General features: G+C 44.4%; 2 protein-coding genes across 2 annotated transcripts; both read left to right on the forward strand.

The window, feature by feature from the left end:
* Positions 1-7,575: 7,575 nt before the first annotated feature.
* Positions 7,576-8,626, forward strand: LOC138926516 (uncharacterized). Its single transcript, XM_070280941.1, has 2 exons — positions 7,576-8,496; positions 8,549-8,626. Exons 1-2 carry the CDS (start codon positions 7,576-7,578, stop codon positions 8,624-8,626), a joined length of 999 nt encoding a protein of 332 aa, XP_070137042.1.
* Positions 8,627-10,157: 1,531 nt separating this feature from the next.
* Positions 10,158-12,834, forward strand: LOC122321341 (uncharacterized). The gene is made up of 3 exons (XM_043211180.1): positions 10,158-10,936; positions 11,178-12,429; positions 12,505-12,834. The coding sequence occupies exons 1-3, from the start codon at positions 10,158-10,160 to the stop codon at positions 12,832-12,834; spliced, it is 2,361 nt and encodes a 786-aa protein (XP_043067115.1).
* The last annotated feature ends 1,503 nt before the right edge of the window (positions 12,835-14,337 follow it).

A 14,337-nucleotide genomic window follows, 5' to 3' on the forward strand; every position in this document is an offset into this window, starting at 1 on the left:
TAAATGCGGCATTTTAATCGGCGGCATCAGTCTCGTTATCCAGAAGCGGTTTCGGATCTCCGTGATCGTAGCATCCACGTTTTGATTTGTGGACATCGCGCACAATCATCTCCATGAGACTGTGCCAGTGCGAAAGGATCACTGGTCATATAGGTATGGCGTAAGTCAATATATATCACTTCCTTTAGCGAAACGAAGACTAGGTGTGAAGACCCAGGCCGTAGTCCTTACCAATTGCCTGTGGACTGAGAACCTCTACAACGGTATAAACGTATCACTTGCTCCGACGAGCACAAACTCACTCTGCATCTCTTCTGCATCACTCGCTGGTCCTTCTAACCAGCGTGACTCTTCACTTAGGTCCACGCTGCATAGCGACCGAATCGCATCATCCACCACGTTATCGGCGGACAGTAGCCGTCTCCATTGGGCCACCTTAGTTGATTCCAGAATTTCAGCTACTCTGTTCTCTAAAAACTTTTTCTAGCTCCCGTGCCTGATGCCAATCCAACGCAGCACTTTCTTTAAATCTGTCCATAACACGATTTCTGTAATGGGCACCATCCGACCATATGAGTATGGATGTCATACGCGGTCCTCTAGTAGACCACTACCGTAAATGCCGACTGACTCGCATCCACAAACACGTGCTATCATCATCTTCACCATCCAAAGTCCAGAATAGGGACGGGGGCTCCTGAACTGTTCCTTTTTCTTCATCTCCTTGCGCCAATTCATAAAGGCGTTGTTAATTTTAGCCGATAGTGGCTTGTCCCATGTAATCTTCCTTCTCCGGACCTCTCGCAATAATAACTTCGCTGTTATCATCAGGCAATACACGAATCCTAATGGACCAATCGTCGACATAACAATGCTCAAGAATTCCCTTTTTGTAGCAACTCTCTTTCCACCTAGCACGATGGGAGCAACTTTGAGGTACTTCACTCGAAACCTGAAGTTGTCCGTGGCTGACTGCTACCGCATTCCCGAAAATTTCTGTTCGGCCTCGCCCCATATAATACTCTGGGCGTGACCATTGGGTCCGAGCATTCTCTCTACTGTGGGCGAACTAGACGAAAATTTGCAAAGCTCGAACCCGCTTTCTGCATGTACCTCCTTCAATCACCTCAATCTCCGTAGCGAAACTGTCCACATAGTCGTCTACGTAGTAGTAATCCACCTAGGGGTAATCCACGATGGTCTTGACCTTTCTAGACATCGAATCCAAGAATTGCCAGGAATTTACACTCTTCACATGATGCACCACACTCGGTGAACATGCAGCTCCAAAGGTCATCACGCACATCTCAAAATCTTGAATATCTCGTTTGTCATCCCCATTTCTTCACAATAAATTTTGCACACATCTTTCTTCAGGTCCGATCAGCACCTGCTGAAATATCTCCTTGATGTTACTAAAAACCGCTTTTTTATATTGATCAGCCGAATGTGCGCCATATCATAGCTACTAAATGTGCTTTTCAACCAAAATCGAGCATCGCTTGGCAGGAGAATAACACTCCACAGTGGATTCGGGTTAGAATAATGGCGACAAGAGAGTTTATCTAAACGAGAAACAGCGCTGTTAATAAAAAGGCCTACATCGTCCTACCCGGTTTGAGGCGTATGAAAAATCCATTCCCTCCAGTGAGAGACCTAGGCATTGCGGAGCTAAGGTTCGCTAACGATAAACCCGTTGAAGTCGAGCGGCCGAAAAAGATATGTGTCTGCGACCAACTAAGGCGATAAGTGTACACAAGAAGTGTATGGCAAATACCTTAACTTATTTAAGTGACGGCTGCTGCGAAAAGTTTCTTCATCGTCATCGAATATTCAAGAGTTCAAATACCTTAACTTATTTAAGTGACGCTGCTGCGAAAAGTTTCTTCATTTATGTATTTACAGGACGGAAAACTTTGACAGCATCATCGAATATTCAAGAGTTCAATTACCTTAACATATTTAAGTGACGGCTGCTGCGAAAAGTTTTATCATTTATGTATTAACAGGACGGAAAACTTTGACAGCGTCATCGTCATAACGTCATACAAGAACTCACGACGAGAGATTAATGGCCCAAGCCCATTAAAGTGGACCCTAAGACCAATTTCTGTCAGATGTCGTTTGATATTCTGCTGTCAAGCTTGCAGGCGTTTTAGAAAGCGGGAAATAAATGTTTCAAATTTTTTCTCATAATAATAAGTCAAAGAACTAGACATTTAGTGTTTATTTTTATTGAGAAAATAAATAAGTCTCGATCAATCTATCAAAAGAGGGACGATGAGAAATATACTAGAAGTGAGTGCGACTCAACGTTTTACAATATGGGTGGAGCAACCAAGTACGAAACCAAACAGAGTGCCAAAAAGATGGAAATAGGAAGTGGCCAATCGTTTGAATGGGCGATTTATGGGTGGGCCATTTAGTAATGAAATGACTTTGTATTTGATGCTTCTTTTAGGTTTTTAAAGCTGGGTTTTAGTTATTCAAATGCAGTATTACAGTGCTGCAAAAAAACCAAAGTGAATGAACATTTAAAGCTGTGGGGGTCAAATTCTCACTTTTCATAGCACGCGTTGATAGGGTAGGCAATCCTGATTGTTTTCAGCAGCCGCATTGCAAGCTCTTAGTTTACGAAATGTGTCATCATTTTTTAAGCAAAGCCACATATGTTTTTTGCGCGACATAATAGGGAGTCGTTTTTGGGCTTTGTCTTCCATGGTAAGAGAGCACAGGGAAGATTCTCTGATCATAAGATCCTGTATTTTAAGCCTAAATTTATTATTGCTTATATGGACTTACATATGAATTATGTTTCAAGTTTTTAGATCCGTTACTGATCAAAGCTGGGGAAAATTGGTTTATATTTTAGTTTAAAATTGTTGACATATCACTTGCTTTATTTTATGGCTTATTAGCAGTATACCTTGCATGAGAAATCGCCCAATAGCAGTGGTGCCCAAAACCCTATAGCAGTGGTCGGCAGGACCCTATTCCAGGGGCATAGGAACACACAAAGTATAGGAACACAAAGGAACGCACTGCCGTACACATGAGGTTTAATCCAGGGGTGCCCACCCACATTGCTCTCTTTCCTCCCTTGTTATACCCTTGCAGAGGGTATTGTAATTTTGTCTAAAAGTGTGCAACGCAGTGAAGGAGGCAACTCTGACCCTATATATTATACATATTCTTGATCAGGATCACATCCTGTGTTGATATGACCATGTCCGTCTGTCCGTCTATCTGTCTGTCCGTTTCTACGCAAACTAGTCTCTCAGTTTTAAAGCTATCGACTTAAAACATTGCACACTTCCTTCCTTTCTTTGCACGCAGTATATATTTCGGAACGGCCAGGATCTGCCGGCTATATCCTATAGATGCCATATTGACTTATTGATTGGAAATGGTATAACTTTGCTGTTTTTTTTTAGAGTTGGTGAGTTCAAATTTTACATGAAAGCTATTTTTGGCAAAATAATACGATGTGCTAAGTTTCGGCCGACTATATCCCATAGCTACCATATAACTGAACGATCGGAAGTGACCCAACTTTCGTGTTTTTAAAGATAGAAAACTGGAACTTAGTCCAGATTCTATTTTTGGTCAGTTGATCCTACCAAATTTCATAAGAATCGATTGACTAAATCTTATAGCTGCCATATAACTGAACGATCGGAAATGGGTTTTGGTAGAAATACCAACTTTGGTATTTTTGAAGATAGAAGCTTGAGACTTTTTTTTTTGATATTTTATTTTAATGAATTGGTTTTATTATGATATTCTCATAAGTATCGGCCAACTGTTTTCGATTTTTGCGATATTCCATATATCCGCTTTTTAAAAAATATAAAACAATAAAATTTTTACACAAGAAACCGATATTTTTTGCATTTTTGTCCTGTTTTTCGGACTTTGACGCCATTTTTTCGATACAACTTACAAGAAATGGTACCATTTTTGACACAAATCAATATTGTCTCATTAATCTGAATAAAACGAGAGCAATTTCATTGAAGCAAAATTATGAAAATTGTTAAAGTTATAACGCTTTTGCCAACATAAGTCAGTTTAATCTTGCTAGCGTTCCGGAGCAGTAGTGTGCGAATATATTATTATGTAACAATGTGTGCGAATATATTATTATATGTGTGCGAATATATTATTATCTTATAAATGCGGCATTTTAATCGGCGGCATCAGTCTCGTTATCCAGAAGCGGTTTCGGATCTCCGTGATCGTAGCATCCACGTTTTGATTTGTGGACATCGCGCACAATCATCTCCATGAGACTGTGCCAGTGCGAAAGGATCACTGGTCATATAGGTATGGCGTAAGTCAATATATATCACTTCCTTTAGCGAAACGAAGACTAGGTGTGAAGACCCAGGCCGTAGTCCTTACCAATTGCCTGTGGACTGAGAACCTCTACAACGGTATAAACGTATCACTTGCTCCGACGAGCACAAACTCACTCTGCATCTCTTCTGCATCACTCGCTGGTCCTTCTAACCAGCGTGACTCTTCACTTAGGTCCACGCTGCATAGCGACCGAATCGCATCATCCACCACGTTATCGGCGGACAGTAGCCGTCTCCATTGGGCCACCTTAGTTGATTCCAGAATTTCAGCTACTCTGTTCTCTAAAAACTTTTTCTAGCTCCCGTGCCTGATGCCAATCCAACGCAGCACTTTCTTTAAATCTGTCCATAACACGATTTCTGTAATGGGCACCATCCGACCATATGAGTATGGATGTCATACGCGGTCCTCTAGTAGACCACCACCGTAAATGCCGACTGACTCGCATCCACAAACACGTGCTATCATCATCTTCACCATCCAAAGTCCAGAATAGGGACGGGGGCTCCTGAACTGTTCCTTTTTCTTCATCTCCTTGCGCCAATTCATAAAGGCGTTGTTAATTTTAGCCGATAGTGGCTTGTCCCATGTAATCTTCCTTCTCCGGACCTCTCGCAATAATAACTTCGCTGTTATCATCAGGCAATACACGAATCCTAATGGACCAATCGTCGACATAACAATGCTCAAGAATTCCCTTTTTGTAGCAACTCTCTTTCCACCTAGCACGATGGGAGCAACTTTGAGGTACTTCACTCGAAACCTGAAGTTGTCCGTGGCTGACTGCTACCGCATTCCCGAAAATTTCTGTTCGGCCTCGCCCCATATAATACTCTGGGCGTGACCATTGGGTCCGAGCATTCTCTCTACTGTGGGCGAACTAGACGAAAATTTGCAAAGCTCGAACCCGCTTTCTGCATTTACCTCCTTCAATCACCTCAATCTCCGTAGCGAAACTGTCCACATAGTCGTCTACGTAATAGTAATCCACCTAGTGATAATCCACGATGGTCTTGACCTTTCTAGACATCGAATCCAAGAATTGCCAGGCATTTACACTCTTCACATGATGCACCACACTCGGTGAACATGCAGCTCCAAAGGTCATCACGCACATCTCAAAATCTTGAATATCTCGTTTGTCATCCCCATTTCTTCACAATAAATTTTGCACACATCTTTCTTCAGGTCCGATCAGCACCTGCTGTAATATCTCCTTGATGTTACTAAAAACCGTTTTTTTTATATTGATCAGCCGAATGTGCGCCATATCATAGCTACGAGGCAGCACAATGTGATCCTTCTTCCATAATAATCCCATCTGGTATCGACGTCCGACTTGCACTGTAGTGTCTTTCAAGATCTGCTGGGCCCTCACGTCGGCCCTCACATTGTACACGTGTACAACTGTACACGTGGTCTCGCTGACGCCACACAAGCACTTGTTGGGTTAGGTACCGCCAAGCCCGTTGCAAAGGGCGGCTGATCTAACCTAACCTAACTCAACAAAGCGCGATCAGCACGTTCGTATTAAGGCTACGAGCACGCTCCAAATCCTTCTCCAGCTTGGCATTCCTCTCCAAAATGTCGTTCACATGTGGTTTCCTGGTAGCCCCAGTACTTGCCGACTGGTCAGATAAAGTCGGGTCTTCACTGCCTCGGCCGCCATCTTTCTGCGTCCCCGCACTCGGCTGCGGGACCAATACCGTCCTGTTGGGGCGTCACTATCTTCTGTCCATCGCTCAGACGAGGATGCCTTCTGGGCGAACGCTGCATCATTTCGTCCAGGCACTAACCAGGCAACACCTGTTGCGTCCAAAAAACTTTGCGCTGTCCACGCCACAAAGGCTATCCTTTCGGTATCGCATTCGACCCATGTTACAGAATCATCGAAACTTGGTATTTGGTAAAAATACCAACTTTGGTATTTTTAAAGATGAAGCTTGGGACTTGTTTTTTAAATTTTGTATTCTTTTATATTGGTTTTGAAATTTGGTAGGTCGGATCAACTGACCAAAAATATAATCTGTATGAAGTAACAACTTTCTATCTTCCAAAACACGAAAGTTGGGTCTTTTCGGATTGTTGAATTGTATGGTAGCTATAGGATATAGATGGCCGATTCTTATGAAATTTGGTTCGTCATTGTATCTTACCAAAAACGCATACGAAATACGAACTCTCCAAATCAAAAAACACCAAAGTTATAGCATATCCCATCAATCAGTTGTATACTGCGTGACTAACCTGAGAGACTAGTTTGCGTAGAAACAGACAGACGGACGAAAAGACAGACATGCTCATATAAACTCAGGAGGTGATCCTGATGAAGAATATATAGACTTTATAGAGTCGGTGATGTCTCCGTCTCTACGTTACACACTTTTGAACAAAATTATAATACACTCTGCAAGGGTATAAAAATGCTATTAAATTGCAATTTGTTCAATTATTTTCGGGCGGTGGGGTTGTTGACACTCACACTTTTGTAATCAAAAAACAAGAAAGCAAAGCTAACTTCGGGCGGAGCCGAAGTTTATATACCTGTACGGTCATTTTCGTTGTCGTAATGTTCATTACGTAATGTTAGTGCATACCACAACCCTACAATCGATACCTGCTTGATGTCTATCGATCTCGAAAACCCGGTCCCTTTGGAAAGCGGGACATCTCTAAGCTTCTTCCAATTATTACGACTAAAACACATTCTTGTTATACTGCCAACATTGTTTGATCTCTAAAATCAATTCAAATTAAATTCAGTGACATCCTTGAAACAAACCCTGTGTTTTTATAAAACGGCAATAGCAAAGTCCCCATAGGAGACTTCTGCTAATCATTGACTCCCGTATTCTATCGGCGCAGTCACAACATTTTTGGTGGCCCATGAGGGGAACCTGTTGTTAAATATGCCAATGAATGGAGTTTGAATTGATTTGGAACAAACAATTGGGCTCAAATTAATCTGAAACAAACGGCTATTAACCTATGCCACGTGGAACCACGCTTTCTACGAATAACGGACCGAAGAACAAGGGATCGCTGAGCGACGAATAACGGACAAAGGAAGGAGAGATTGCTGCGAGACGAATAACGGACCAAAGGAACGACGAATTGAAACTGGAAACTGCTACACAGACTGACTGGAAGCCGGTGAGTGTTTGTATGTGAGGGCTGTGATTTCAAGCGTGCTGTTGTAAATTTAATAAAACTATGGGTATCGACGATGAAAAGACAGGCACACAAGCCAATCCTTCCCCATCCGACCAGTTTGCTGGTTTGCACGCGAGACAGAAGGATTTATGGAACAGGTTGACGCAACTCGAGCGTAACTTCAAGAAGGATAGCCAATCCCGAAAATCCAAACATTATTTTCTTCAGCGACTTAGCACGTTAAAGGATTTATCCACCCTGTTTGATGCGAATCACCAACATCAGGTCGATCAGCTGTGTCCCAGTCAACATGTATATTTCTCAGACAACCTATACGAGCGGTTTGTTGAAGAGCACCAGCACATCTTCTGCAACATCTCGGAAGAATACGACAACAAGTTCTCAGTGATAGCCCAAGGTTCCCCACCAATCGAGTCCGTCACTCCAATTTTATCATCCAACATTCCGCTTCCGAAGCTTCCAGTTCCACGCTTTTCGGGAAGCTTTACGGATTGGCCCTCGTTTTACGATGGTTTCCTACAACTCATCCATGACAACAACACTCTCTCTAACATCCAGAAGTTTCACTTTCTCAAGCAGGCCTTGCCCGAAGGACGGGACCAGGATGTCATTCACATGGCATTAACGGATTCTGGGTATACGGTAGCCTGGGATCTCCTCGTCAAGCGCTACAACAATCCACGTCTCCACTTTATGCACACCATGGCGGCACTGTATGGTCTTGAGTCGGTTCCCAAGGAAGCTGCAGAAGGTATCAGGCGCGTGCTAACCCTGGCTAATGTTTGCATTAGTGATCTTCGACGTTTAGAAATAAACATTGATTCCTGCGATCACTGGCTAGTGCATCATCTGTTAACCAAACTACCAAGCAGAACTACGCAAGCGTGGGAGCACTCATTGGGGAGCTCCACCGTGATTCCAACCTTTTCGATGTTGGAGACTTTCCTGCTGGAGCGCTTAGTTAGCATCGACCTAATCGAAAATAGAAATCAACCACTTGGAACTCGTTCAGCACCAGGACAATCTTCCCATCCACGTGCGCCTAACCGATCCAACTTCAGTTCCACTAACCGCCAGAGTTTTCATGTGACTACGGAAATGGGAGCACCCCAGTGCACTCTCTGCCAAAGAAACCAAGTTCTCCGGAGATGCCCCAGTTTTCTCGCGAAGGATTGCTTTGCTCGTAAGACGATCGTCGATCGCATAAAGGCATGCCTCAATTGTCTCAGCACAGGCCACGCGCTAAGTCACTGCGGCAGCACTCGCAATTGCTTACAGTGCGGCCAACGCCACCATACGCTACTGCATTGTCCGAACATAGCAACCCAGCCTACCAACTCTGCCCTATCGCGACAGCCAACGAACGGTGTCCATAGCGCGCAGGGCACCCAACAGAGCGTAGCATCCCGCTCATCTGTTTCGTCTCAACAGCACAGCCCCCGGCTTAACTGCTTCGAACGAGACGCAACTCCTCAGCGCAGTTGCCACCTATCAAAATCCATCCACCACGATTCTCGCCAAACGGGACAATCTGTTTTAGCCAGAGCGTTGATTGACCATGGCTCGGAAGGAACACTTATCACCGAAAGCTTAGTACAGACGCTGGGTCTCTCACGCACCCCTATATCTGCGGAAATAACAGGGATCGGCGACTCCTCTCACAATCGTTGTCGACATAGTACCAATTTTGTCCTAAGCTCGATTTCAGGTTCCCAGTTCCCATCGTTTGTATCCACTGCATTTATTCTCCGTACACTTACAGGGCACCTTCCAAAATTGGATGTCGACCCTCGCTCATTCCAACACCTTAAAGGATTGCAACTCGCCGATCCCAATTTTGCCCGCTCCGGTCGTATTGACGTGCTTGTGAGCGTTGATCTTATTCCACAATTGATGCTCCCAGAAATTCGACGAGGAACTCATGAGGAACCAATCGCACAAAACACTCTTCTTGGTTGGATTGTTTTTGGACCAGTGAGGAAATCCATGACACACTCCATCACTGTCCGTTGTAACACCACGACGCTTGATCATCTGGTGCAAAGGTTCTTCGAACTAGATAGCGTGCCGTCTGAACGCCAACTCACCACAGAGGAACGATGGTGTGAAGAACACTTTCGTCAAACCCATGTTCGACAGCCCAACGGGAAATACATGGTTCGCTTACCACTGAAAACGTTGTTCGACCCGTCACAAGTTCTAGGCCGATCAAAACATATAGCCTTAAATCGTTTCTACACACTAGAGCGAAAATTGCAGCAGCGCGATAAGCTTCATCAACAATATCTCCAAGCAATCGAGGAATATTTTGACTTACAGGATATTTGATACAAGAAGTCACTACAAGCAAAGACAGTCACTCTCATGTCAACACAAATGGGAAGCTCGGCGTCTTCTGCAGCACGATTCCACACCATGCAGTCCTGAAGGAGGACAGCCTGACGACTAAACTCAGGGTAGTCTACCACGCCTCTTGTAAGAGCTCCAACGGGAAATCACTGAATGACATTTTATGTACTGGCCCAGCTCTACAGAACGATTTGGGAGGAGTGATACTAAATTGGCGTTGTTATCGCTATGTTTTCGTGGCGGACATCCAAAGGATGTACCGATGTATCGAAATGCATCCAGAGAACTCTCAATTCCAGCGCATTTGGTGGCGTGACAAAACCGGAGAGTTAAAAGAGTTCCGTCTCACCACAGTTACCTTCGGAACAGCATCAGCGCCATACACAGCGATTTGGGTGATCCACCAAATAGCTCAGGACGAACGAGAAAATTATCCGCTAGCAGAAAAGGTACTGAAAAATGAGATTTATGTTGATGACGTACAAAGCGGCCATGTGACCACGGACGGTGCCATTCGAGTGCGAAACGGGGTCATAGCAGCCCTCCGCTCGGCTGGTATGCATCTTCGAAAATGGGCAGCGAACCACCCGGCGTTGCTTAGCGATATTCCTAAAGTAGACCTCTGCAACCACTCAATCTTCAAAATGGACAATAAAGACAGCATTAAAACGCTTGGACTGTACTGGCAGCCAAATCCGGACGTCTACGGATTCAAAATCCATTTCTCGATCAATCCCACACTTTCGAAAAGGGCTCTTTTATCAACAGTGGCACGGCTCTTCGATCCATTAGGATTTTTAGCACCCTTGATAGTCATGTCAAAAATTCTCTTCAAGGACGTATGGAGCTTTCGTTTGCAGCAAACTGATGGCACTTACCGTGCACTCGATTGGGACGACATGCTACCAGAGTCTTTGGCAGCGCGTTGGCAGCGATATCTCGAACATCTTCCAGAAGTTCAACACATTCGCATACCACGCTGGTTCGGTTGCGATTTCAGCAATGTGATATCTCTTCAATTGCACATGTTCTCCGATGGGTCGTCCCTCGCGTATGCAGCGTGTGCCTACCTTCGAGTACTCGACACTGCTGGAATTATACATACACACTTAGTCGCAGCTCGCACTAGGGTGACACCAACAAAGCCTCTCACCTTACCGCGAGTGGAGCTTTCCGGAGCAGTTCTAGCTACCAAACTCGCCAAAACTTCACGTGCCTCAGATGCGGGTCACAGTGTACTACTGGTCTGACGCCATGATCGTGCTTCACTGGATATATGGAGATCCATGCAGGTGGAAGACTTTTGTAGCCAATCGAATTGGCAGCATCCAAGAGGTCAGCTCTGCTTCACAGTGGGGTCATGTGTCTACACAGGACAACCCTGCGGATTTTGCAACGCGCGGTTTAACCCCACTACAGCTCGCGCAGGATAAGCTCTGGTGGAGCGGCCCAGACTGGTTGCAGGAACCCGAAGATCATTGGCCCAAGGTAACTTTTACTTCTCCAGATCCGAGCACAATCTGCGAGGACCAGGCAGCAAAAGTTATCCACGCTCACACCTGCGCATCCACTGATTCCTTTGTTGAGTCATTTTCGTCATACAGTCGACTTGTATTTTCCACAGCATTCATTAATCGCTTTATCTATAATACTCGCTGCAAAAGGGAGGCTCGGCTTTCCGGACCAATTAGCGTAAAGGAGTTTTCCAAGGCAATGTATACTCTGGTTCGCGTTGTCCAACAGGAAGCATTCTCTCACGAACTGTCCAAGTTGCAAGCAAACAAATCGCTCTCAAAATCTAACAAGCTTAGCCAACTGTCGCCATTCATAGATGCCCAAGGGATCCTCAGAGTGCGGGGCAGACTTCGAAACGCTTTGCAGCTCACCACTCAACAACGCACGCCCATCATCCTACCGAAGTCACATCATTTTACGGACCTCGTTGTAAAAAACGCCCATCTGAACACCATGCATGGGGGAGTGCAACTGACCCGTGCGATCATCCATCAGCAGTTTTGGATCATTAATGGCAAACTAGCGGTAAAAAGAGTTCTCCGACAGTGTGTGGCTTGCTTTCAGCATCGCCCTAAACCCTCTCGACAATTAATGGGTGATCTTCCATACCATCGTGTTAATCCGCCGAAAAGAGCGTTCGAAGCTACAGGTGTGGATTACACAGGATCTATCGATGTCAAGGCCTCGAGGTTCAGAGGACACACTACATACAAGGCCTATATTGCAGTATTCATTTGCCTCGCCAGTAAAGCTATCCATTTGGAGCTGGTGACAGGACTCACAGCACAACATTTTCTCTGGGCTCTCCAACGGTTCATTGGACGCCGCGGTTTTGTGCGGCACATGTACAGTGACTGCGGCACAAATTTTATAGCAGCAGATAAATCCCTACAGTTGTGGTCTAACGAGTTCCGGCAGGAAATCAACCAGACAGTCGTCCCAGAACTCACAAAGCGCTATATTCAGTGGCACTTTAACCCCGCACACAGCCCAAGCTTCGGAGGACTTTGGGAGGCTAACGTCAAAGCCGTAAAGTCTCATCTTCATCGTTCCTTCAAAGGATACCCAATCTCTTATGAACAATTATCAACTGTTCTTATCCAGATCGAGGCCTGTCTTAACTCTCGGCCATTACGCCCGTTAACCGCGGATATTAACGATCTGCAAGTATTGACTCCAGCTCATTTTCTCATCGGAGACTCCATGCAATCGCTTCCTACCCCCAGTGACAAGGACAAGTCGATCAACACACAGTTCATGGAGGGACAACGGATCATACGCCAGTTTTGGAAAAGGTGGAGCTCAGATTGGTTGTCTCACCTTCAGGCACGCCCTAAGTGGAGACAAGAGGAAGGAAACCTACAGGTCAATGACCTAGTTATTATCAAGGACGACAAGACAGGTCCAACCGATTGGAACTCGGTCGTGTTATAGAATTACACCCTGGATCCGATGGGATGGTACGAGTTGCAACAATCTATACAGGTTCGGGTACATATAAGCGTTCAGTATCCAGAATACGAAAGTTAAAACCGGATATATATCGCAAACATCGGATATAGTTGGCCGATCCTTATGATTACACCATAATAAAACCAATTAATTACAATAAAAAATCTAAAAAAAAGTCCCAAGCTTCTATCTTTAAAAATACGAAAGTTGATATATCTACCAAATACCATTTCCGATCGTTCAGTTACATGGCAGCTATAGGATATAGTCGGCCGATCCTAATGACATGTAATCTGTTGCCAAAAATAGCTCTCGTGTCAAGTTTGAACTCTCTAGCTCTAAAAACACTAAAGTTATACCACTTCCGATCAAACAGTTAAGTTAAGTCGGCCGATCTCGGCCGATCCCGGCCGTTCCAGCTTATATTCTGCGTGCAAAGGAAAGAAGGGTGGGTGCAAAGTTTCAAGTCGATAGCTTTAAGACTGAGAGACTAGTTTGCGTAGAAACAGACAGACGGACAGACAAACATGCTCATATCAACTCAGGAGGTGTTCCTGATCAAGAATATATATTCTTTATAGGGTCGGAGATGTCTCCTTCACTGCGTTGCACACTTCTGGACAAAATTATAATACCCTCTGCAAGGGTATAACAAAAAAGGAAAGCTAACTTCGGGCAGAGCCGATCCTAATGAAATTTTGTAGGTTGGGTCAACTGACCAAAAAAAGAATCTGTAAAAAAGAAAAAAGACTTTGGTGTTTTTAGAGTAAGAGAGTTCAAATTTGACACAGGACCTATTTTTGGCAACAAATTACGACATCCGTCTGTCTGTCCGTCCGTCTGTCCGTCGGTCTGTTTCTACGCAAACTAGTCTCTCAGTTTTAAAGCTATCGACTTGAAACTTTGCACCCACCCTTCTTTCCTTTGCACGCAGTTTATAAGTCGGAACGGCCCGGGATCGGCCGACTTTGTCCTATAGCTGCCATATAACTGATTGATCGGAAGTGGTATAACTTTGGTGTTTTCAAAGTTAGAGAGTTCAAATTTTACACGAGAGCTACTTTTGGCAGAATAAAACGGTATGACAATATTCATAAGGGTCGGCCGACTATATCCTATAGCTTCCATATAACTGAACGATCGGAAGTGAGGGGCCGTCCATATATTGCGTGACGCGAATTTCAGACTTTTTTGACTCGAATATAATTGGCCGATCACTATGAGAATATCATAATATAACCAGTTTATTACAATGCAAAATCTAAACAACAATCCAAATTTTTATACCCTTGCAGAGCGTATTATAATTTTGTCCAAAAGTGTGCAACGCAGTGAAGGAGACATCTCCGACCCTATAAAGTATATATATTCTTGATCAGGATCACCTCCTGAGTTGATATGAGCATGTCCGTCTGTCCGTTTGTCCGTTTGTCCGTCTGTCTGTCTGTCCGTCTGTCTTTCCGTTTCTACGCGAACTAGTCTCTC

This window comes from Drosophila bipectinata, chromosome XL (assembly GCF_030179905.1).
Source record: "Drosophila bipectinata strain 14024-0381.07 chromosome XL, DbipHiC1v2, whole genome shotgun sequence".
NCBI lineage: Eukaryota > Metazoa > Arthropoda > Insecta > Diptera > Drosophilidae > Drosophila > Drosophila bipectinata.

Coding starts and splice junctions, on each gene's coding strand:
- LOC138926516 (XM_070280941.1), top strand. CDS start 7,576: ATGGGTATCGACGATGAAAAGACAGGCACACAAGCCAATCCTTCCCCA. Junction 8,497..8,548: donor CTTTCCTGCTGGAGCGCTTA/GTTAGCATCGAC, acceptor GAACTCGTTCAG/CACCAGGACAATCTTCCCAT.
- LOC122321341 (XM_043211180.1), top strand. CDS start 10,158: ATGCATCCAGAGAACTCTCAATTCCAGCGCATTTGGTGGCGTGACAAA. Junction 10,937..11,177: donor TCCGATGGGTCGTCCCTCGC/GTATGCAGCGTG, acceptor AGATCCATGCAG/GTGGAAGACTTTTGTAGCCA. Junction 12,430..12,504: donor GGGAGGCTAACGTCAAAGCC/GTAAAGTCTCAT, acceptor GTTCTTATCCAG/ATCGAGGCCTGTCTTAACTC.